The 25,715-nt window shown below is 39.1% G+C and overlaps 1 protein-coding gene across 1 annotated transcript in view; it reads left to right on the top strand.

The window, feature by feature from the left end:
* Nucleotides 1-25,435, top strand: part of TDRD5 (tudor domain containing 5) — an 86,361-nt gene extending 60,926 nt beyond the window's left edge. Inside the window, 7 exon segments of the mRNA XM_040263887.1 lie at nucleotides 661-727; nucleotides 6,480-6,680; nucleotides 7,166-7,324; nucleotides 14,368-14,550; nucleotides 15,307-15,450; nucleotides 19,043-19,223; nucleotides 25,188-25,435. Of these exon segments, the coding sequence (XP_040119821.1) occupies nucleotides 661-727; nucleotides 6,480-6,680; nucleotides 7,166-7,324; nucleotides 14,368-14,550; nucleotides 15,307-15,450; nucleotides 19,043-19,223; nucleotides 25,188-25,435 (1,183 nt within the window).
* Nucleotides 25,436-25,715: the final 280 nt, after the last annotated feature.

Here is a 25,715-nt window from a genome sequence, read left to right as displayed (position 1 = left end):
TTTGAACCATAATGCTGGAGCTGTGGGGGAGTGAGGACCTCTCTTCCTTTTCTCCTGCCTCCCTCCTTTCTATCCCTTTCTTCTGAGTGCAGATTTGGCAAATGGTCATTTAGTTTCACAGCTGGATTACAATCTCTTGTGTTTTCTGTCACATGACTGTGAATCTGAATGGACCATGAGACTAAATTTCATCCTCTTATTAAGAAAATGATGCTTTGGGTCATACTAAGAGTTGCATTTATATATCATGAAGTTTGGACTGTTTCCACCTATATTTAAATTTCATGGTTTCAAAGACTTGTTATGTTTTACAAATTTCTTTCTTAGACATTAGTGTGAAGTGGTAAGACATTTCATTTAAAAATGCATGCGTTAAATACTCTGAGATGGTGTAAAAAACTGAAATCAAGAAGTGGATAAGACTTGCACCACAGCTACTGAAGCCCACATGCCTGGAGCTCGTGCTTTACAAGAGAAGCCACCTCAGTGGGAAGCCCACGCACTGCTGTGAAGAGTAGCCGCCACTTGCAGCCCACATGCAGCAAGAAGATCTAGCGCAGCCAAAAATACATAATTTTTTTATTTAAAGAAAGGGATAAGAGATTCCATAAAATGCAGTTTTAAAATATGATTAAATATTTATATATTTGTCTGTTGCAGGTGCTGCTACACAAAGCTTCCTGCTCAGGCTATCCCTTGTTCTTTGGCATGGGTGAGACCAGTGGAGGTATGTCTGTTTGCTTCCCATTTAATAAGCGAACATTTGATGCCAAGAACAATTCTAAGTTCTCAGGATAAAAAAATGAAAAAGAAAGTCATTGTAGACAGAATGGGAGAAAGGCATGTAGACAAAAATAATTGTACTGTGTCAGATTTCCTAGGGAATTTTATAGTGTATGACAGAAATACAGAAGGAACAGACAGCCCTCGTTTCTGTTCAAGGTAATCAGAGACAGTGTCGTAAAAGAGGTGACATTTACATGAAACTTTGAAGGAAGATTAGCACCATAACTGAACAAACAAGAAAGATATTCCAGGCAAAGGAAGAGTAGCATGAAATATCTCAAATTTGAGGAATTTTAAGTGGTCCTGTTTGGCTGTATAATAGAGGATGAGCTGCAGTTGGTGCATGGCAAATTATGTCAGAGAAATAGGAGACTAAGGTGGAGACCTGTAGCCATGTGCAGGAGTCTGGACATTGTCCTTTATTAAAAAAAAAATTTTTTTTGTATTGGCATATAGCTAGTTAACAAACAACATTGTGATAGTTCAGATGGACAGCAAAGGAATTCAGCCATACATATACATGTAGTCATTCTCTCCCAAACTCCATCCCATCCAGGCTACCACATAACATTGAACAGAGTTCAATTATCTTAGGTTAGGTTGGGTATCTGTTTTAAATATAGCAGTGTGTACATGCTGGATGTTGTCCTTTAGTTTCTGGGGAGCAACTAAAGAGAACTGCCACAATCAGAAATACATTTTTAAAAGAATTCTCTGGTGACATTGTTGTAGGAGATGTTTGGCATGGGATGGAGCAGGAGTCATTTTCATCCATATAGATACGTATATTTGTGTAGTTATAATTATGCACCTAATTTTGTTTTTTTTTTTCCCTCAGAACCCTTAATTATGCATACTGTACACATTTATTATCCCCCATTGGTCTGTTTAAATAACTTATCAGTAGCTTCCATTTGTTGTTGTTGTTCAGTTGCTAAGTTGTGCCTCACTCTTTGCGACCCTGAGGACTGCAGCACACCAGGCTTCCCTGTCTTTCACTATCTCCCAGAGTGTGCTCAGATTCATGTCCATTGAATCAGTGATGCTGTTTAACCATTTCATCCTCTGTCACCCTCTTCTCCTTTTGCCTTCAATATAGTATTAGAACTATCTGCTAATGAAATTGAAGTTTACAAATTTACTCTTTAGGAAACAAAACTATATTATTGAGGTAACATTGATTTATAACATTATGTTTATAATACTGATTTATAACATTATGTGTACAACATTGTATTTCCACTTCTATATACATATATCCTACCATGTACTCACTACCAAAAGTTTATTTTCCATTCGATGACCCAACCCTCTTTACCCATTTGCCCACCCCCGCCTTCCTTCCCCTCTGATAACCATTACTCTGTTCTCCGTATGTACATATTTGTGTGTTTGGTTTGTTCATTATTTTTTGTTTGTTTATTAGTTTTTAAATACAAGAGTGAAATCATGTGATATATGTCTTTCTCCATCTGACTTATTTTATTTAGCAAAGAATGCTCAAATTCAATCCATGTTGTTGCAAATGGTAAGGTAACATCTTTGTTTTTTTTTAATAGCTGAGCAGTATTCCATTATATTTATATAACACATCTTCTTTATCTTTTCTTCTGTTGATGGGCACTTCACTTGATTCATATCTTGGCTATTTAAATAATGAGGGTGAAAGAACGTGAGGGTGCAGATGTATTTTCCGATTAGTGTTTTCATATTCTTTGGATAAATACCCAGAAGTGAGATAGCTGGATCATATGGTAGTTCTAGTCTTAATTTTTTGAGGAATCTCCATACTGTCTCTGTCTATCCACCAATTTACATTCTCACAGTACTGTATATGAGAGTTCCCTTTTCTCCACATCATTGCCAACACTTCCATTTCTTACCTTTTTGATAATAGCCATTCTTACAGGTGTAAGGTGCTGTCAAACTGTGGGTTTGATTTTCATTTCCATAATAATTAGTGCTATTGAGTATCTTTTCATGTACCTGTTGGCCATTTGTATATTGTCTTTGGAAAATGTCTCTTCAGTTTCTTTACCCATTTTCGAACCAGACTGTTTTTGTTGTTGTTGAGTTGTATGAGTTCTTTATATGCTTTGGATGAACCTTGTATCAGATATATTATTAGCAAAAATCTTCTCTTATTTAGTAAACAGTCTTGTTATATATGGAGAAGGAAATGGCACCCCACTCCAGTATTCTTGCCTGGAGAATCCCATGGACGGAGGAGCTTGGTGGGCTACAGTCCATGGGTCGCAAAGAGTTGGACACGACTGAGGGACTTCACTTTCACTTTCACTTGTTATATTGCTAATTTCCTTTGCTGTGCAAAAGCTTTTTAGCTTGGTGTAGTCCCTTTTATTTATTTTTGCTTTTGTTTTCCTTGCCTGTGGAGACATATCTAAGGAGATATTGCTAAGACTGATGTCAAAGAGCATACTGCCTGTGTTTTCTTCCAGGAGCTTTATTTAGTCTCAGGTCTTACATTTAGTCCCAGGCTTCCCTGATAGCTCAGTTGATAAAGAATCTGCCTGCAATGCAGGAGACCTGGGTGCAATCCCTGGGTTGGGAAGATCCCCTGGAGAAGGGAACGGCTACCCACTCCAGTATTCTGGCCTGGAGAATTCCAGAACTGTATAGTCCGTAGGGTCACAAAGAGTCGCACACTACTGAGTGCCTTTCACTTACATTTACGTCTTTAGTCCATTCTGAGTTGATTTGTGTGTATGGTGGGAGATAGTGGTCTGTGCTCCAGCTGCAGGACGTGGGCTTTTCATTGCTGTGGCTTCTCCTGTTGTGGAGCCTGGGCTCTAGGGTGCACAGGCTTCAGTGGTTGCAGCGTGAGGGCTCACTAGTTGTGGCCCACAGACTTAGCTGCCCTTGCAGCATGTGGGATTTTCCCGGACCGGGGATCAAATCCATGTCCCCTGCATTGGCAGGTGGATTCTTAACCAGTGGACCACCAAGAAAGTCCTGTTTGGTTCTTTCTTTCTTTCTTTCTTTTTTTAGAGTTTCAATCTCTTAGGTGAAATATTCCTTCTGTTCATTAACTGTATTCATGAGCTCATTAAACTGCCTTTCTCACTGCTCATTGAATTTCTTCGCAACAGCTATTTTGAATTCTTTAACAGTTAAATTGAAGTATTCCATGACTTTGGTTTCTGGAGAACTGTCATTGTCTTTTTGTGGCACAGTGTCGCTGTGAGTCTTGGTGCTGTTTGATGAAGTGTTCCTGAGCTGGTGTTGAATGATGGAGTAGGAGTTCAATTTCCTCCAGTAGGTGGCGCAATCATTTAAGTTTTTGGTTTCTTTTACCTGAGCGGGCTCTGGTTGTCTTTGAGAGTTGGCCCTTTCCAGCCTCCACCTTCCCTGTAAGAGGGGTGGCTCCATGCCTTGTTTGTCCCTGCTCTTTGTGCCACCAGGCTCTTTGCTGCCTTGATTCTGCCATAGCTGCTGTTGTCATCTGGACTGTGGGCCCTTTGCTTGTGTCAGGGCTCCCCTTGAGACACAGGACCTGCTGAGGGGAGAGGTGATGAAGGGGGTGCAGGTGGGGTCGTGGACTCCTCAGATGCTGGAGGGACAGGCTCCCAGGCCCCACTGCCGCTCCTGCCTGCGGCCATGGGTGCCAGGGGCGGTCAGGTGGCCACAGTTGTGCGCACGGCCTTCCTTGTGGCTCCCAGGTTCTCCGCAGCTGTGTGTTCACGACCTCATCCAGAGAGCCAGGATGCCAGCATGGACTCTGCAGTTCCCCCGCCCCTCTGTGTGTTTCAGTCCGTCTCCCTTTGGGTATTCCGCAGTGCCCTGTGGTGCTGGGCAGACGCACATTTTGTGAGTTGTGGATGTTTCACTGGATATAGATTGAAAGAGAGAGGCAAAGGTAGTCTTTACTACTCTACCATGTTTCTGAAGTCTGAAAACTGTGTTCTTCGGTTTCAATATGTTTATGTGTTGATTTATTCTTATTTATCCTACTTTGTGGTTCATTGGAATTTTTATCTGTGCATTTTTACTTTTCATTCAGTTCAGTTCTTAGCCATTATCTCCTCAGTTACTGTCTTTTCCCTATATTCATATTTATAGCCCCCTCTCTGTTTCTCTCTTTTTGTAGAATCATAATTTAAAAATATGTTAAACCTTCTCAGTTTACCTGCCATATCTTTTAACCTCTGTTCTGTAGTCTATATACATTTCTGTCTTCTGTGTTGCATTCTGGGTAATTTTTCTAAATTATCTTCCAGTTTACTAATTTTTTAGAAATTTTTGTTTTAATTGAAGGATAATTGCTTTACAGAATTTTGTTGTTTTCTGTCAGACATCAAAATGAATCAGCCATAGGTGTTTATTTTTTATTTCTACCTAATCTGTTATTGAATACACCTGTTAGGGTTTGGGGACTTCCCTGGTGGCTCAGACGGTAAAGCATCTGCCTACAATGTGGGAGACCCAGGTTCAATCCCTGGGTTGGGAAGATCTCCTGGAGAAGTAAATGGCTACCCACCCCATTATTCTTGCCTGGAAAATCCCATAGACGGAGGAGCCTGGTAGCCTACAGTCCATGAAGTCGCAAAGAGTCAGACGCAACTGAGCAACTTCATTTTCACTTTCATTAGGGTTTTACTTTTGGTTATTATTACTCTATTTTTACTTTCTAATTTCTAATTCAAATATTATTATTATATTTTTACTTTCTAAAAATTCTCTTGATTCTTTAATTCTGCTAGATTGATTTTTAATAGATTGCAGATCTCTACAGAAGCTTTCAAGTTAATTTCATTTTTTGTTTGTTTTTACATGTAGTAAGTTTATTTGTTTTGTAATTCATCTGGAAATTCAGATATCTAAAGTTTCTGAGATTTTGTATTAGTTATATTGTATTTGTGATTTGTTGTCTCTTTATATACTTTTTATCTTTGCTTATGTCCTGTTTATGGACTTTTTAAAAATTTTTTGTAAAATTGGTTGGAATATAGATTGAGTTTGCCTGCCTCCAGAAAGATTTACATTCTCTTCTGCCAGGTACTTAGCAGTCTAGAACCATGTTAATTCAAATGAACAACGTGAGGATTTGTGTACCACCCAGTTGATGTGAAAATTGAGCTGCAAATCCATGTGAAGGCTAATTTATTTCTTTTTTTGCCTTATTCTGAGCATGTATCCCTAGGGACTCAATAAACCTCTCTCCACTCTCTATCATGGGCGGATACTGGCTTGAATTTCTGTCCTCTGACCTGTAAGATCATTGAAACCAAAGTTCAGATTAGCCTGGATTAGCAGATAACCTTAAGACAAAAATAGTTTCCACTTTCCCTTTAATTTTGACCTGGTAATTTGTTACTCTTTTGTTAGTTCTCTGATGCTTTTTGGACATATTTTAAAAATATTTTATCTAAAATTTTTAGTTTCTGTGGGAGGGTTACTCCAATAATCTAACTCAGTCATTTCCAAACATGGAAGTTTTTCATCACATTAAGATAAGTTTTCCCCATAACCCCATTTTCACCATTTTTCCTTTATTCTACCTTTTCTCATCCCCAAATCATAAATATCCTCAAATGTGTTATTCTGGTATTTTCATGGTTTGATTTTTCCACTAAAATCTTTAGTTCATTAGGAATTCACTTGTATTTGTGGTTTGGTTTTTATAATGATGTTTGAATCTGTCATCTGAATCTCACATCTTGATTGTATTTCAGGAACATTGGACATCCAGAGCTGTTTTGCAGTTCCAGAAGTTGTGTGGCTTGAAGCCATTAGTAGGGGTAGTGGATGAATATGTAGATGGGATCCTGAACATTTTCCTGTGTGACACATCCTCAAATGAAGATGTCTATTTCCACCATGTTTTAAGGACAGAGGGTCATGCTATTGTATGCCGAGAAAATGTCCCTTCTAAGGTGGAGCAGTCTGAATGTATTTTGTAATGTATTTTGTTTAATCTCAACCCTTCAAGGTATAAGATAATTTAATATAGAAGGTTATTTGATTGATTCTTTAAGAGACATCTGTGAGATGCCTGGCTTACAGCACTTTCTTAATTTTCTCATGACCACAGAAAACTACATTTGGTTTATTGTCCTTTAGAATGTGAGTGCTTTTATTTTAAATAATGGAGGATTCTGTCTTACCCCCTAGTATTTAATTCTCTGAAGTTTTCTTAGAGAAGACCAACACTCTTATTTTCTAATTTTGATAACAGTGTCTACATCACCATTAATATTGGTGTTGATCATTTTTGTGGCCAGCAAGCACCATCAGTATGGGAAAAATTCTATTAAATTTTAGAAGATAATATATTTCCACAACATTTGAGGATTATGGAATGCTCTTTCCATTTTTTTCTGAGAAACTAAACTCTTCCTCCTCCTCTTTCTTATCCTAGGGTTTCAGAGACCTCAACCCTTTAGCTTTATACACTAAATCCAGTGTGAGGCCTGAGGACATTGTCCTAAAAGAGCTGGGCTATCATTCTCAGCAGCACTATTTTAATGAAGACCGAGAGATCAGTCCACAGTCAAAAGAGAGTGACTTATATACCCTGGTAAGAGGTTTTTGCAAATACTGTCATATTCTTTTTATTATTGTTAATATTTAATGAGTACTTACTATATTCCAGACACTATAAAAGGCACTTTTAATATATTATTTAATACTCATAAAATACTTGCGATGTAGTGCTTAGTTCGTGTCTGACTCTCTGCGACCCCATGGACTGTATCCCACCAGGCTCCTCTGTCGATGCAGATTCTCCAGGCGGGAATACTGGAGTGGGTTGCCATGCCCTCCTCCAGGGGATCTTCCCAACCCATGGATCAAAGCCAGGTCTCCCGCATTGCAGGTGGATTCTTTACCATCTGAGCCACCAGGGAAGCCCAAGAATACTGGAGTGGGTAGCCTATCTCTTCTCCAGAGGATCTTCCCGACCCAGGAATTGAACCAGGGTCTCCTGCATGCCAGGCGGATTCTTTACCAGCTGGGCTACCAGGGAAGTTGTAGTGACTATAATTAACCTTATTTTAGCAATGAGGAAACTGAGGCATTTGTAAACCTGGGGAAGTTTGGAAACTACACAGTACTCTCACCAGTTACCTTGTCTCTCATCGTTTGCTGGTTTAAACCTTCATTTCAGCCATACTTTTTCCTGCATAATTTCTCTCATATACTGAATTCTGCTGCCACCTTGGTGCAGTTGTGACCTTACCTGCATGGATCCAAATGCTGTTTTTTCTTCCCTCTACACACTTCAGATGTTTCTTGAAGTGTTCTCATTTCTAACTTTTTCTGTAAACCTTGTGGCAACTCCTACCCACAGTAATAATAATGTATGTATTAGTCTATACCACAGTTCAGTTGCTCAGTTGTGTCCAACTCTTTGCAACCCCATGGACTGCAGCACGCCAGGCTTTCCTGTCCATCACGAACTCCCGGAGTTTGCGGAAACTCATGTCCATTGAGTCAGTGATGCCATCCAACCATCTCATCCTCTGTCGTCCCCTTCTCCTCCTGCCTTCGATCTTTCCCAGCATCAGGGTCTTTTCAGTTCTTTGCATCAGGTGACCAAAGTATTGGAGTTTTAGCTTCAGCATCAGTCCTTTCAATGAATATTCAGGACTGATTTTCTTTAGGATGGACTGGTTGGATCTCCTTGCAGTCCAAGGGACTCTCAAGAGTCTTCTTCAGCACCACAGTTCAAAAGCATCAATTCTTGGGCACTCATCTTTCTTTATGATCCAACTCTCACATCCATACATGACTACTGGAAAAACCATACCTTTGACTAGACGGACCTTTGTTGGCAAAGTCTCTGCTTTTTAATACGCTGTCTAGATTGGTCATAGCTTTTCTTCCAAGGAGCAAGTGTCTTTAATTTCATGACTGCAGTCCCCAGCTTCAGTGATTTTGGAGCCCCCCAAAATAAAGTCTTTCACTGTTTCCACTGTTTCCCCATTTATTTGCCATGAACTGATGGGACCAGATGCCATGATCTTAGTTTTCTGAATGTTGAGTTTTAAGCCAACCTTTTCACTCTCCTCTTTCACTTTCGTCAAGAGGCTCTTTAGTTCTTCTTCGCTTTCTGCCATAAATGTAGTGTCATCTGCATATCTGAGGTTATTGATAGTTCTCCTGGCAATCTTGATTCCAGCTTGTGCTTCATCCAGTCCAGCATTTCTCATGATGTACTCTGCATAGAAGTTAAATAAGCAGGGTGACAGGATACAGCTTGGACAACAACAAACCAGTCTGTTGTTCCATGTCCAGTTCTAACTGTTGCTTCCTGACCTGCATACAGATATCTCAGGAGGCAGGTCAAGTGGTCTGGTATTTCCATCTCTTTTCAGAATTTTCCAGTTTGTTGTGATCCATACAGTCAGAGGCTTGGCATAGTCAATAAAGTAGAAGTAGATGTTTTTCTGGAACTCTCTTGCTTTTTCCATGATCCAGTGGATGTTAGCAATTTGATCTCTGGTTCTTCTGCCTTTTCTAAAACCAGCTTGAACATCTGGAAGTTCACAGTTCACATACTGTTGAAGCCTGGCTTGGAGAATTTTGAGCATTACTTTACTAGTGTGTGAGATGAGTGCAATTGTGCAGTAGTTTGAGCATTCTTTGGCATTGCCTTTCTTTGGGATTGGGATAAAAACTGACCTTTTCCAGTCCTGTGGCCACTGCTGAGTTTTCCAAATTTGCTGGCATATTGAATGCAGTGCTTTCACAGCATTATCTTTTAGGATTTGAAATAGCTCAACTGGAATTCCATCACCTCCACTAGATTTGTTGGTGGTGATGCTTCCTAAGGCCCACCTGACTTCAGACTCTAGGATGTCTGACTCTAGGTGAGTGATCACACCATCATGATAAAAAGATAACAGTGACACTTACTGTTCTTGTGCGGTGTGGCAGGCGCTGTTCTAAGTACTTGCACGTACTAGTTAATTAATCTTCACAACCACTTTACCAGGTTATTTCTTTAAGATCCCCATTTTAGATATATGTAAAGTGATGCACATTAGTAAATAAGTTAAATGACTTTTCAACAAGTGAGCAAATAAATAGACATGTCTTCAAAGTCTCATATTCCTCATGGCAATAAGTACTGAGCTAAAAGTATAGGTTGGGCTCAGTTTGAGAGTCCCCAAATTTATTTTTTCTGGACATGACAAAGCTTTATTCTTTGAATAAAATATGAAAATATTGTTTTGTAAGTATGTTTTTTATATATGACTTAAAATTATAGGGATAATGTTATTTTGTTAGTGGACTTGCATTATTAGAAAAGATAAAAAGGAAAGGCTATTTTGCTGTACCCCTGAAACTAACACAACATTGTAAATCAATTATATTTCAGTAAATTTTTTTTTCAAAAGACCATTTGACTACTGGGAGATTAACCTACTCTGAAAAATGTGTATGAATGTTTACTGCTGCATATTTCAAGCAATATCAACATTTTAGGTTTCATTTTAGTTTAAAGCTAGTTAAAATTAATTGGGCTTGTTTAACCTGTAAAACTTTCTGAAATCTGAATTTTTGTTAGTCCTTATTACTTGATTAGAACAGTTATGTTTCCTGACTCTTAAATAGTGAATTGAATTTTCAGCCTTCAGAGTTTTTAGAATATCTTATCATCACTGTGTTGATGTCTTTAAATAATCATAGTTCAGTCCTAAAAATGAAATAAGGCCATCTTTTCTGCAAAGAGATAAGGCCTAAAGCTTCTCTATTGTACGCCAGCCTGTATTTTAACGTATCAAGACTCCCACATGCTATATACACACATAAACCTACCTTGATACACCTTGTTGTTGTTTAGTCACTAAGTCGTGTCCAATTCTTTTGTGACCCCGTGGACTATAGCCCACCAGGCTCCTCTGTCCATGGGATTCTCCATGCAAGAATACTGGAGTGAGTTGCCGTTTCTTTCTCCTGGGGATCTTCCCAACCCAGGGATCAAACCCATGTCTCCTGCATTGGCAGACGGATTCTTTACTGCTGAGCCAGCAGGGAAGCCCCTCTATACACCTGATTCCCTCTAATCCTTGCTTTTTTTTAGGCATCCTAACAGTTTGATTTATCTCCTTTATTACATGTTCTCAGACATCTTCCTTCTCCAGTATTATTTTGGTCAATGTGACATCTCTGTATTGGCTCTACACTGAAGGTTGTGCTGTGATGATCTGGTTGTGTATCTTCATGCTTTATTTGAGTTCTTTTAGAGCTGGGCCCCTGTTGCATTCATCTTTATACCCACAGAGCTACCCTGTACACATTACATGATACGTACTCAATAATTATTAACCTCTGTGTGTGTCCTCAGTAGTGTCTGACTCTTTGCGACCCAATGGACTGTAGCCACAGGCTCCTCTTCCATGGGATTCTCCAGGCAAAAATACTGGAGTGGTTTATCATTTCCTCCTCCAGGGGATCTTCCTGACCCTGGATTGAACCCATGTCTCTTATGTCTCCTGCATTGGCAGGCAGATTCTTTACCACTTCGCCACCTGGGAAGCCCTTGGCCTAAACTAATTTAACAGGATGGGAATACCTAGGGTCAGTGCCTAAAGTTAGAAAATAATGTTGCATATGTATGAACCATAGTGAAAAATTGCCCCCAGAATTTATAGGTGTGTAAATTTTGGAAACAGCATTACTATAGAAAATAATTTCTCTTTCTTATCTACTAGCAAGATATTAATGATGAAAAGACTTTAAGTCACCTTAGATCAGTCACCTCAGAGGAGCCAATAAAGGATTCTAAATTAAATTCTTTGAAAATACAAGATAAGAGCTGTGAAGAAGATCCAAAGTGGTCCATCCCAGAGCTAAAGGATCTGACAGAAGAAAACGAGGTAAGAGAAGGGGATAGAGCTTTTTAAAAATGTAATTAATAAATTAATGAGTGAAGGAGACGGAAGTAAAATAGCTCTTTATGCCCTGTTCATTGTGGTGCCATCAGAACATCTCCCACAGATGAATTACAAATTCTTCAGCGATCACCAAGACCAAAGTTTCAGCAATGTAGCCTCGATCACAAAAAAGAAAAGCCATTATCTGACTTGTGGGCAATTTTGAAGAATTATGCAGTGATTAGAAAGTAGTATTGAGAAATAGTATTAGGAAGACCCATTAAGAAAAATGTTTGACAGCTCTTTTTGGAGGGCATATTTTTAATCAAATGTCCATGTGCTCACAGCTTTCTTTTAAAAAAAAAAAAAAACAACACCAAATGTTTATGTACACACATCTTAGAGTTCCCCATAACCTCTTCCCCTTCATTTCCTATTTCACAGAGCAACCATTTTCATTTCTTTTAACATCTTCTTTTGGAATTTGTCTCTATTTCTTTCATTAAATAGCATGCTTATATTGTTATTTCCTTATTTTTCAGTTTGAAGCATGTGTGGCCTTCCCAGCATGAGAGATGAAGGTTTAGTTCTGTTTCATCTCTTGTCCCCCGCCCCAGACAAAAATATAATTTCTGTTCTCTCATCATCTTACTAATATATCAAACTTTCCATTAGATCACCATTCACTGAATATTTTGTTATTGTGATTCTGTAAATGCTATATACAGTCAAGTAATATGTGATGGCAAGTTTTCCTTTCCTGCATAACTTTTATTTTCTCTGGTGTTAATACTTCTTTCTAAGTGAATATACAGTAAACAATTGACTTTGTACTCAGAGTACTATCCTATCAATTTTAACACATGTATTAGATTTAGGTAACCACCACCGTAATCAGGATGCAGAATGGTTCCATCATCTGAAAAAACTCCCTATGCTATTCCTTTATGATCACATCTCCCCAAATCCCTAATCCCCTAGCAAGCATTTATGTTTCCTGTCACCATAATTTTACCTTTTCAGGACTGTCAATTAAGTGGAATCATGTGATATGTAACTTCCCAATAGAAAGTTCTTTGATTCTGCATAGTACCTTCATTTAAATCATTGCATGTATCAATAGTTCATTTCTGTTGATGGTGGGTAGTATGGTATGGATATACCAGTTTGTATATCCATGCATCCATTGAAGACATTATGTTTATTTATTGTATGAATTGATCTTCTATATTTTGGTATGAATAGGTCTTCTATAAATATTCATGTGTAGGCTTTTTAATAAACCTAATCAAGAGTCAGATTGCTGGCTCATGTGGTAAACGTATGCCAAATTTTTCCAGACTGGCTGTACCATTTTGCATTCCTACCAGCAGTATATGAGTTCCAGTTGCTCCATATCTTATCAGCACTTCATATTGTCAGGAATTTTTATTTTTAACCATTTTCATAGGTATGCAGTAGTAGTATCACAGTGTGGTTTTAATCTGTATTTCCCTAATGACTGTGATATTGACCATCTTATCATGTGCTTATTTGCCATCCACATGTATTTCTTTGTGAAATGCCTGTTAAAGTCTTTTGCCCATTTTTTGAATGAGTTGTTATTCTTGATATGTTCTGGATAGCCCTTTGTCAAATTTGTGATTTTCAAGTATTTTCTCCCACTTGTAGCTTCATTCTCTTAATGGTGTCTTTCATATAGGAAAGGTTTTTAATTTTTAGAAAGTACATTAGTTTTTTTTTCTTTTATGTACTGTGTTTTCAGTTTCAAAACATCTTGATTTAATTTTAGTATAAGGGGTGAGATTTAGGTTAAGGTTATGGATTTTCAGTGGTTTTAGTGCTATTTGTTGGAAAGACTGCTTTCTCTATTGAATTAAAAAATTTTTTTGATATCATATCTTACATCTTTTTGTTTTATGTATCTCTTAACTACCTATTGTAGATATAGACAATTTTACTTTTAACTTTCCTACTAGCTTTATAAGTAGTTGATCTGTTACCTTTACCATATGTTTGCTTTTACACATTGAGATTTTTCTTATAATTTTTATATGTCTAGTTGTGATCCTTTCTGCTTTAAGAAGTCCCTTTAACATTTCTTGTAAAACTGATGCTGAACCCTTGTAGACTTTTTGATGATGGCCATTCTGACTAGTGTGATGCCTCACTGTAGTTTTGATTTGTGTTTCTCTAATAATGAGCAATGTTGAACATCTTTTCATGTGTTTATTAGCCATATGTCTTGTCTTTTTTGAAGAAATGTCTGTTTAGGTCTTCTGCCCACTTTTTGATGGGGTTGTTTTTCTGGTATTAAGCCTCATGAGCTGACATTAAATGAGTGGCTCTTGTTTTCATTCTCTTTATACCCTCAATTCCAAAAAACTTCATAGGAGTAATTCCTGAACTTTTGCAATATTTATGGTATAAGTTTGGGTTGCTTCTCAGATTTTCCTCCTAAAAGCTCAGAATTCCACTTTCTCAGGACTACTTAACAAGTTGTCCCTTGTCTGATTTCCTGTATTCAGAACATAGGTGATGTTTTCCCCTCTTATTTCTCTTTGACTGTAAGTTTATACCTTGAATCTATTTTATTTTGATGCTATGTCTGAAAGGGAGAACGTAATGAATTGTATATTCAAACTGCCATCTTTACCCAGAGTCAGGAAAAATTGTAAACCTAAATTTCAAAATGTATTCATATAGGAACAATAAGTTAAAGTTTTTCTTTGTCGCCTAGGATGAGATCCCCACTGGAATGCCATGCCTGGAGTCAGTAACCATAGGTGATGACATTTGGGATGAGAACTGGTTACCTTTGCAGGCCAAAATGGGAAAAGAAAGCGATGCTGCCTCCCACTTGTTTACCTCAAGCCTTGGTGGAAAGAAACCATATTCATCATGTAAAGAAATACCACAGAAGGTTAGATCCTTGGGAAAACATAAAGAAAATCATTACTGCAAAAGGAACTGTTAATGTAATTGTCCAAGCCCCAGAAAAGCTGCACATTCTGCATTTCATGTGGATTTCTCAGACAGTAATTCAGAAGAGTGCATTTCCTGGCCCCTCCCTCCCTGCAAAGAAGACAGTGTTAGGGATGGAGACAGGATGAAACGGGAGAGTAAACCATGGACATATTGTGTCTATCTACCCTATCAGTCATTACAATTTTTGTTTTATCGTTGGCACCTAGTCAAGGTCTTAGAAACTAGAAATAAAGTGTTTTCCCTAATTTAATTTTTATTGCTCTAACCTTATAATATCTGGATCTGAGTATATTTACTAATATTGGACCGTATATATTTAAATTTTAAATTATTTCCCACTGGCTACAAGAAAGAAGATACATCAACACTTAAGATTCTGCTTCTTATTTGTGCCATTTTAATACTGAATGATTAGAAAAATCATCTAGCCATGAAAAATGTATTAAAGATGATACTACAAACAGAATCATACTTATTTTTATGAGATCTCTGTATTCAAAGGAATTCAGTGTGTTGGGTATGGACCAGTAAAGCAAGAGGGAAAACTCACATTGATATTAGAACGTTAATATCTTTTCTTGTTCCGTTAGTATACACTACCTTCTTGCCTTTACCTTGCCCAAGTTATCCTCCATATGAATCACGTTGCACTATATCTCCGTTTAGTATTGCAGTATTTTTTTCTCTGTAGGATTGGTGTTTTTCTACACCCAAAGATATATGGGATGATTCATGGCAGCCTTCAGGCCTTGTGAATGGAATGAAGGTAGAAGTTCAAATACCAGAAGGACTGGGTGCTCAAGAAAAACATGTTGACACAACCGGGATTCAAAAGGTAAGTGTCTAATGAGTGCTACTGTGACAAGTTTTTTATGAGGAAGTGCTTTCAGTTTTAGAAGGTGAGATTCTGGTGAATGATCCCTCTCTCAGCATTTGGTAGACTACATATACGTAAAAATGTATGTTTATTTAAAAATTAATTTCAGTTATCTTATTATAGTTATTCATCTCTCCAGAAGAAAATTCTGAGCCTAGCATTAGAAGATTGATTAAACATTAGGGATAGAGAAAAACAAGTATTTTCACTTAGCCATACATTTTAAGTTCTGTATCTACCCAATCATCTGCCCAATCATTTCTTTTTTGTTGCTTTAGTGGAAAGCACTAACCCTGGGATAAAATCCATTTGTTTTGTGTTTCTCAAATATTTTATGAGCATCCTGAAAATAGAAGGACAATTTGTGTGAATCATGAAATTTGGCTAATGGTCTCTGTACTTTTGTGCAGTACACTGAAAATGAAGGACTTTATGTCTAGACTTGTTAAAAAAGCAGAGTTGTGGACGATTAAATTTCTGAGTGATATATTTTCTGCAGAATGTGATTACTTTGCATGAGATTATTGATAAAGTATGCTGTATTACATAAAACAGTCTGTTCTGTAAATGTAGGTTTCTTAAAGCACAGATTTAGTTTTAGGATAAAGTTGTTTGTTTTGTTTATCCATGCATCAGCTGATGAATATTTGAGTTTATTTCTGTTTTTCTGCTATTATGAATAATGCTGCTGTGACATGTGTGTATGTGTTTCTGCGTGGATGTATGTTTTCAGTTTTCTTAGGTGTATACCCGGGAGTTGAATTACTAGGTTCTGTGGTAATAAATCTAGGCTCACTCCCCCAGCCCCCGGTGGCTCAGCAGTAAAGAATACACCTGCAGTGTAGGAGACACAGGAGACGTGGGTTTGATCCTGGGCTGGGAGGATCCCCTGGAGAGAGGAATGGCTACCCCCTCCAATATTCTTGCCTGGACAGAGGAAATCCCATGGACAGAGGAGCCTGGTGGGCTACAGTCCATAGAGTCATGAGGAGTAGGGCATGACTGAAGCGACTAAGCACACACATACACACACACGTGGTAACTCTATGTTTAGTATTTTGAGGAACTGCCAGACTATTCCAAGCAGTTGCACCATTTTATATTCCCACCAGCAGTCTAAGAGTGTTTCCATTTGGTCCACATCTTTGTCAACACTTATTATCTAATTTTTAAAATTATAGCCATCCTAGCGGGCATGAAGTTTTATGTTATTGTGATTTGGGGCTGTGCTTTTGATTACATGTGTTAATGTTTTATAAATCATGAACATATTTCTTGGAAGTTGCCACTAACCTCTGGTTCCATAAGGGTATATTTTCAGACAGCGGTGAAGGACTTTTTCATTGATAACTCTAGAGCGAGAATCTGGCCGAGCAATGCATCTTGAACTACAGTGTTCATAGTGATCACCTGAGAATCTTGTGAGACTGCAGATTCTGATTGAGCAGATCTGGGCTGGGAACTAAAGTTCTCCACGTCTTACAAGCTTATAGGTGATGCTGACGCTGCTTGGTGATGAATCACACTTTGAACAGCAATGCTCTAAACTGCTCTTAACTTTTCACTTACATGCTTAAACTGACCACAGGTACTTGCTTTCATAGTGGCATACAAATTTAGTAGGCATTCACCTATGTTCTTTTTTTTTTTTTCAGAGTGAAAAAGTGTCAGAATGCACCTTAAATGTGTTTTAGCAATTTGTCTTTCTTCAAAATCATATTTATCAGGAAAGGAAAAAGATACAGCTTTTAGAAAACTATTTCTGATTTTGCACTGAAGGGAATGGTAACCTACTCTAGTATTCTTGCCTGGAGAATTCCATGGATAGAGGAGCCTGGTGGGCTTCAGTCCATGGGGTTGCAAAGAGTCAGACATGACTGAGCAACTAACACATACTTTCACACACTGCTAAAAATAGGCAGCAGGGCTTAGTGTAAAAAACACTTGCCTGGGAATTCTATAATTTAGAGCTTAATCTTTACCACAAATTTGAGCAAGTTGCCTTTTGGGGCCTCAGTGTATCCATCTGCAAAAACTGATTTTGACTAATGATCTTTCCAGCCATAAAAGCTTATCATATTAATGTTAACTTAATTATCACTGAAGCTTCATTTTAAGAGAGAATAAACTTAAAGGGTAACTAAAGCACACACATGAAGTTGCATAAATTAAGCAAATATTTGAATCCAGGTCTTTGCTTTCCTGAAGTAGCATATTATATGGTAAGGTAACTACGTGGGCTTTAGAGATTTCATTTTTGCTGCCCCAAAAAAGAAGCACAGCCATTTGTATATAATGTAATTATATAAGCCATATCCTTGCCAGCCATGTTTAAAAATGAACAAGGTTTTTTGTCATGGAAGAGAAAAGGAAAGCCAACTGATATTGAATGTCTTAACACACCAGTCTAAAGAACATACGAAGCTACATTTTCTATTCATATAATTTCTGTTTCAGTTTACTCTAGGCAGATCCCAGACCCTAAGCCACTTATGTGGGTTTATTATGGCAGCTCCTAATGAGGCCCGGGAGTTGGTGATGGACAGGGAGGCCTGGCATGTTGTGATTCATAGGGTTGCAAAGAGTCAGGCACAACTGAGCGACTGAACTGAACTGAACTGAATTGAACGAGGCGCACCTAGTTGTGTTAATGCCAGTTACCGTCACTTTATCTTCTAATGCCAGTTAGAAGATAAATGCTCTGAGTCATCCTAGACTGTAACTATTTCAGCAGTGCTCTGTAGGAAGATACAGGATCTATTGATTGAAACTTGGCACTTCATTCACTTTAGCCCAGATTGAGGCTTTGTTTGGGAATTCCATCTTTTCCTCTCAAACCTCTGTTCTTAGTACTCCATTTTGTCAGTTCTCCTGAGATTCCTTCCTTTAAAGCCTTTGTGTTCTCCTAGCATGTTGTTGATGCTGCAGACGCAGTTAATGCCTCCTTCACAGGCACCTACAGGCAAGGTTCTGTTTCCCTAGCTGAAAACCATGAGCTCTTCGGGGACAGGGATCGTATCTACTGGAGGTGGTGTGATGGACCAGAGAGTGCATAGGCGAGCCTGAGTTTGGATCTCTGTCTTGTCCCTTACTGGTTGACACTGGACAACTTGTTCTGCCTCTTGCGAAAAGCATTCTGCTAAGTGAATAAGATGCCATACAGAAGACACAATGACACCTAAACTAGAACAACGTTTTGATGTTTCAGTGAAGAAACATGTGCCAACAGCCTGGCACTGTGCCTGACACTGAGTACTCAGTGAATGTTATTTCTCTCCTTTTCCTGCCATTTTTCCCTGGCTATGCATAGCAGTCCTGAGTACCAGGTTTGCTCATAATACGTGTTCAATAAACACTTCTTAAACTCATGGTCCCTCAGTTAGAGAAGGACTTGTTTTCCAGAGAGTATCTAGACTCTGAAAAGGAGGGAGTTTTATTTATGATATGAAAATATTCTTTTGTATATAAGGGAGGAAACAAAACAGACAGTTCTTACTGTTAAATTAACAGTGACTTTTCATGCTTTTGCCCCATTTCCCCCATTCTGTAGCAATCAAATGTCAAGAGTGCCTCAGATTCTCCCACGTTGCCCAAACTGGAGGAGTTCTACATCTCTCTTATCCAGTCACAGCAGTCAGCAGAAGGCGGCCAGTTTGAGCCTAGCAACACTCAGACTCCACCAAAGCAAATTCAGCTGTCCTCACCTCCTGCATTGGTCAGTTCTGGGTCAGGTAGGTTGACAGACAGTGGACAGATGCAGTGGTTGGCCATGTTGCTGAAAACCTTGATTTATATTTTTCAGAACATAACTTGAAAAATTATAAACGCTAGCATTTGTCTCAAGTCCTCGTGTTATTTTTGGACTTAGTTCTTCCTTTTTACTTTGCCACTTTTCTTGTTTTCTGCAGTTTGGGGAGATGATCAGGTTTATGCACCTTAAAGTTTGCCAGTTTTTAAGTATGAAATTCTGTGAGTTCTGACAGATGTGTACAGTCCTGTAGGCAGCACTACAATTATGATAATAGAACATTTTTGTCAGTCTGAAAAGCTTCATGTGTCTTTGCAGTCATTCCGTCTTACTCCCTGTCTCATTGGCTTTCTAGAATTTCATATAAAGGAAATCGTAGTATGTAGTTTTTATGGCTGACTTCTTTCATTTAGCACAGTGTTTTAGAGATTCATCTATGTTGTTGCCAATGTCTAATGTTTTTTCTTACTTATTGCTGAGTAGTACACGGTCGGAGAAGGCAATGGCACTCCACTCCAGTACTCTTGCCTGGAAAATCCCATGGATGGAGGAGCCTGGTAGGCTCTAGTCCATGGGGTCGCTAAGAGTCGGCACAACTGAGCAACTTCACTTTCATGCATTGGAGAAGGCAATGGCGCCCCACTCCAGTATTCTTGCCTGGAGAATCCCAGAGACAGAGGAGCCTGGTGGGCTGCCGTCTATGGGGTAGCACAGAGTCAGACATGACTGAAGCGACTTAGCAGTAGCAGCAGTACACAGTAGTAGAGACATACACCAGTTTATCTGTTCACCAGATGATGGATTATTTCCAGATTTGGGTCATGAATAAAACTGCTGTGAATGTTCAGCTCTTTGAGTAGACATGTATTTTTTATTTCTATTCATTCAGTACCTAGGAGTGGGGTTGCTGGGTCATATGCTGACTGCATGTTTAGCTTTCTAAGAACTGTCAAAATGTTTTCCAAAATGACTGTGCCATTTGGTAATTCACATCAGCAATGTCCTTGATCCAGCGGACATTGGCAATTTGACCTCTGGTTCCTCTGCCTTTTCTAAAACCAGCTTGAACATCAGGGAGTTCACAGTTCATGTATTGCTGAAGTCTGGCTTGGAGAATTTTGAGCATTACTTTGCTAGCATGTGAGATGAGTGCAATTGTGCGGTAGTTTGAGCATTCTTTGGCATTGCCTTTCTTTGGAATTGGAATGAAAACTGACCTTTTCCAGTCCTGTGGCCACTGCTGAGTTTTCCACACTTGCTGGCATATTGAGTGCAGCACTTTCACAGCATCATCTTTCAGGATTTGAAAGAGCTCAACTGGAATTCCATCACCTCCACTAGCTTTGTTCATAGTGATGCTTTCTAAGGCCCACTTGACTTCACATTCCACGATGTCTGGCTCTAGATTAGTGATCACATCATCATGATTATCTGGGTCTTGAAGATCTTTTTTGTACAGTTCTTCCGTGTATTCTTGCCACCTCTTCTTAATATCTTCTGCTTCTGTTAGGTCCAGACTATTTCTGTCCTTTATCAACCCCATCTTTGCATGAAATCACTGCAGATGGTGACTGCAGCCATGAAATTAAAAGACGCTTACTCCTTGGAAGAAAAGTTATGACCAACCTAGATAGTATATTCAAAAGCAGAGACATTACTTTGCCAACTAAGGTCCGTCTAGTCAAGGCTATGGTTTTTCCAGTGGTCATGTATGGATGTGAGAGTTGGACTGTGAAGAAGGCTGAGTGCCGAAGAATTGATGCTTTTGAAGTGTGGTGTTGGAGAAGACTCTTGAGGGTCCCTTGGACTGCAAGGAGATCCAACCAGTCCATTCTAAAGGAGATCAACCCTGGGATTTCTTTGGAAGGAATGATGCTAAAGCTGAAGCTCCGGTACTTTGGACACCTCATGCGAAGAGTTGATTCATTGGTAGACTCTGATGCTGGGAGAGATTGGGGGCAGGAGGAGAAGGGGACGACCAAGGACGAGATGGCTGGATGGCATCACGGACTCGATGGACTCGAGTCTGAGTGAACTCCGGGAGATGGTGATGGACAGGGAGGCCTGGCGTGCTGCGATTCATGGGGTCGCAAAGAGTCGGACACGACTGAGCGACTGAGCTGAACTGAATGTCCTTGATTGCTGATTGCTTTATATTCATGCCAACATACTATATCTCCAGTCTTTAAAATTTTCCCATTTTAGTGGTCGTGTAGTGGTATCTTATTGTGGTTTTAATTTGCACTTCCCTATTTACCAGTGACATTGACTGTGCTTTCCTGTGTTTATGTGCCATTTGAATTACCTGTTCAAGTATTTATGCATTTCTATTGGGTTATATTTTTATTGGCTTGTAAAAATTCTTCATTCTAGACATAAAACCTTTGTCAGATGCTTATATTGCAAATATTTCCAGGTATACGGCCTGTGTTTTCATTTCCTTAATAGTGTTCTTGGAAGAGCAAGTTTTCCTTTTGATAAAATCAGATTTGTTAATTATTTTTTCTTTATGGTTTGAACTTTTTGTATCCTATTTAGAAATTTTCCTAACTCAAATAATTAAGACTTTCTCTTACAAAAGTTCTGTAGTTTTAGGTCTTATGTTAGGTCTGTGATCCAGTTGTTAATTTTTGTATGTGGTGTGGTATAAGGATCAATGTTTATTTTGATTGCATATAAATATTCAATTGTTCCAGTATGATTTATTGAAAAGGCAGCTCTTGCTCCATTTAACTGCCTTGATGTCTTTGTCAAAAGCCAATAAGTTGAGTATGTGAGGGTCTATTTCTTGACTTTAATTATGTTCTCCTGCGATTATGTCTGCCTTTATACCCCTGTCTTGATTTCTGTGGCTTTATAATAAGTCTTGAAGTGATACAGATTTGTTCATTTTTTTAAAAATTGCTTTGGCTATTCCAGGTCATTTTCCATATGAATTTTAGGATTAACTTAATTTCTACAGAAAGCCTGCTAAAATCTTTATTGAGATTAAAAAAAAAATCTCTAGATTAATTTAGGGAGAAGTGACGTGTTAACAGTATTGAGTTTTCTTATCTATGAGCATAATATAACCTTTTCTTGTTCTGTGCTTAATATATTATTTTCCTGTCTGGTGTATTTTTCATCTCAGAAGTTCAATTTATAATCTGTAGGGTTTTTTGTGTGTGTTTTTTTTTTTTTTTGGTATCTTCCCTCTTTCTCCTCTGCGTACTCATCGTTCACTTCTTGAATACTTTGAGTGTTCTTGTGACAGCTGTTTTAACACGCTTATCTTGTGATTCAAGCATATGTATCATTTCTGCATTCTGTCATCTGTCATTTCTGAACTGGCTTCTACTGAATGGTTTTTCTCTTGATCACAAGTCATATTTTTCTATTTTTTTGCACATCTGATAGTTTTTTATTAGATGGCAGGTACCGAATTACATACACGTTGTTGACTGAATGACTGAATCTCTTTTTCTTCTCTCTTTCCTTCCTTTCTTCCTTCCCTCCCTGCTGTCTATATAGTATCTGTCTATCGTTTGGGGGTAATTAAATTATCTGAAATAGATTTGATTATTTCTGCATTTATTTTAGATTTCATTAGGCTGATTAGAAAAGCCTTTAGTCTGTCAGCCCTACTAGGCAGTACCTTTCTGAGGGTATTGATGGGACTTGATGTCCTGCAGGTGTCTTTACACTGTAGCTGGTGGGAACACAAAATGTTTTGCCCCAACATAAACTGTAGTGATTGTTCTGCCTGCTCCTTTCAAATAGGTCTTCTCCCTGGCCTTGGTGGTTTTCTCAGGCATGAGCCAGATCACTCCCCAGCCTCAGGCTGGAGGGGCCTCTCTGTAGGCCTCCAGCTGCTTCTTTCCCTACAGCTAGCTGCCTTGCACTTGTACTCCCCCCACCAATTCCAGCCACCTTGCTTGTTGTTTAGTCACTAAGTCGTGTCTGACTGTTTGCGACCCCAAGGACTATAATCCTTCAAGCTCCTCTGTCCTTGGCCTTCTTGAATTCCAAGCTCCGTCTTCTCAGTGCAGTGAGACCTCCAGGCTCAGTGTGGACTCTCCCTCCCTGTACTTCAGCCTGGACTTTATCTTGACAGTGAACTCAAGCACTCATAAAGCTTACTCCATTTGTTTCCCATTTCTCAGGGATTGCTGTCATGTAAGCTTGTTGGTAATGGCAACCCACTCCAGTACTCTTGCCTGGAAAATCCCATGGACGGAGGAGCCTGGTAGGCTGCAGTCCATGGGGTTGCTAAGAGTCGGACACGACTGAGCGACTTCACTTTCACTTTTCACTTTCATGCATTGGAGAAGGAAATGGCAACCCACTCCAGTGTTCTTACCTGGAGAATCCCAGGGACGGGGGAGCCTGGTGGGCTGCTGTCTAAGGGGTCGCAGAGAGTCGGACACAACTGAAGCGACTTAGCAGCAGCAGCAAGCTTGTTGGTCAATGTCTGAGAGCTGTTGTTTTATTTATTTTGTCCAGTTTTCTAGTTGTTTAAAGCAAGAGATATTGTTTTTCAATCCCTGTTAAATTAGCATCATGTCTGGAAGCTGAAGTTTTGTTGCACTCCTAAATTCTTTCATGTGTCCCTGCTTTCATATTTTTATACCTTTTAAAATCTGAACTCATCAATGGCTGCATGTAAAACCCATTATTTCACTAGGATTCACCATCTCTTTTTTCACTCTAGTGGCCATTAATGATAGTCTTGTGTTCAGAGTTTTACTTTTTAGAATACCCTGTCAAATTCTCCTTAATTTATCACAAACATATGGCACATATATCACACGCCTAGTGCACTAGATGTTAAAGATAGAAAGATGGATAGGATATTAGATTGTGCCTGCTTCTTCTGAGTTTTTTTTTGAAGTCTGTAATTTTAGGGTCTAGAGCAGTGCTTTTGAGAATGTAGTCAGCATACCAGCACTTGTCTATGAAGCATTTGTGATAATGGACACCACAGTAGCTCTTCACTTAGCTCACCTCGATTTTTTTTTTCCTAAAGCAGGACTTTCTTGAAGGAAGCAGTGTGTTGGCTTAGGTGCTGGCACCAGCTCCTCCCATCGCAGGCAGGTAACAAACAGTTCATAGACCAGCTCCTTCAGTAGCCCTGGTGCAGAGTACACACGTGAGGTGCCTCGTAACCTCCTCTTTGCTCTTAAGACCTCTTGGCATTGAAGTTCCTAGCAATTTGTCTCATGGAAAAGACCCTTCTTCTTAGTTAAACTAATTCCCAAGGAATTCTTTTTATGGCTGATAACTGGTTTTTGGAATTTCTTAGCAAACACAGTCTTGTTCAGTTTTGTTTTTACACCAGCAGATGTGGAATTGGAATGACTTTGGCAATAGAGAAGGCCTATGGGACACTATTTTGCTCACTGCTGGAAGGAAATAGGAGAGCCTAAGGATTCTTTCTTGGAATTGGAATTATATTCAGTTTATTTTTATGATGTCCTAGAAAGAGATCTCCCCTTCCTTGTTCACAAGTACATGTTTTTCCTCTCATCTTTGACCTCACTTGACCTTCCTCCTCCTTTGATCTCACACTGACAAGAATTTATCTCAGTGCATGATCCCCCATCCTCATTTCCTTTCCATTGTTGACTGGTTTCTGAGCTTCATTCTCTCTTGATTTGCCATTGGTAGTTTTACCACCTAACCTTAAGATGGGGTTTCCTCGGTGGCTCAGTGGTAAGGAGTCTGCCTGCCAATGCAGGAGACGTGGGTTCAATTCCTGGGTCAGAAAGATCCCCTGGAGAAGGAAGTGGCTACCCTCTCCTGGAAAATCACTTGGACAAAGGAGCCTGGTGGGTTACAGTCCATGGGATTGCAAAAGAGTCAAATGACTTAGCAATTCAACAATGACAACAACAACAGGTCTGTAAAGATGTAGAACAGGAGAGTGTGAGGACCCCCTGAAGAGACCTTTGTTTTCTTTCTTTTTCAGTGGAAGGCTCCCCAGAGAGCCTAGAGAATGAAGATTTTTCTAGTAGCTCTGCTATTACAGTGTTCAAAGATACAAGTCAGGGAGCCGTGGACCAGCTCTCTTTGATTTTGTCTCCCGAGCACCAGATTTCTCAGAAGTTCTACATTCCTCGAAGCACAGCCACTGCTGCCTTAGGAGCTGCCGCAAGGCTTGCCACATCCAACAGCCTCCTGCACTGGTACCCCAGTGTGAAAAAGATGGAAACATGAGGGCGGTGGGGAGGAAAAAGTCAACCAGAGGCTTAGGGCGTGATGCCTTCCCAAGTCAAACCAAGAAGGAGGTATTGAGACAAAAACAGTATTTGTTGACAAAGTTTCAAGACAAAGTTGATGCCTTTGTCTTTCTGTGCAGCCCTTTGTTAGCTTTATTATGCTCACAGTCCCCTTTGTTGTTTAAGTATTGATTTCTAACATTCATTATCATTTTCATTAATGATGTTTATTTTAGAGTTTTGTTCGCCTTTGTTCAATATAGAAGTTTAAAGGACTT

Source organism: Oryx dammah, unplaced genomic scaffold, assembly GCF_014754425.2.
Source record: "Oryx dammah isolate SB20612 unplaced genomic scaffold, SCBI_Odam_1.1 HiC_scaffold_21, whole genome shotgun sequence".
NCBI classification, from domain to species: domain Eukaryota; kingdom Metazoa; phylum Chordata; class Mammalia; order Artiodactyla; family Bovidae; genus Oryx; species Oryx dammah.
The sequence above is the reverse complement of the archived record's forward strand: the minus strand, read 5'-3'. Positions and strand labels throughout refer to the sequence as shown.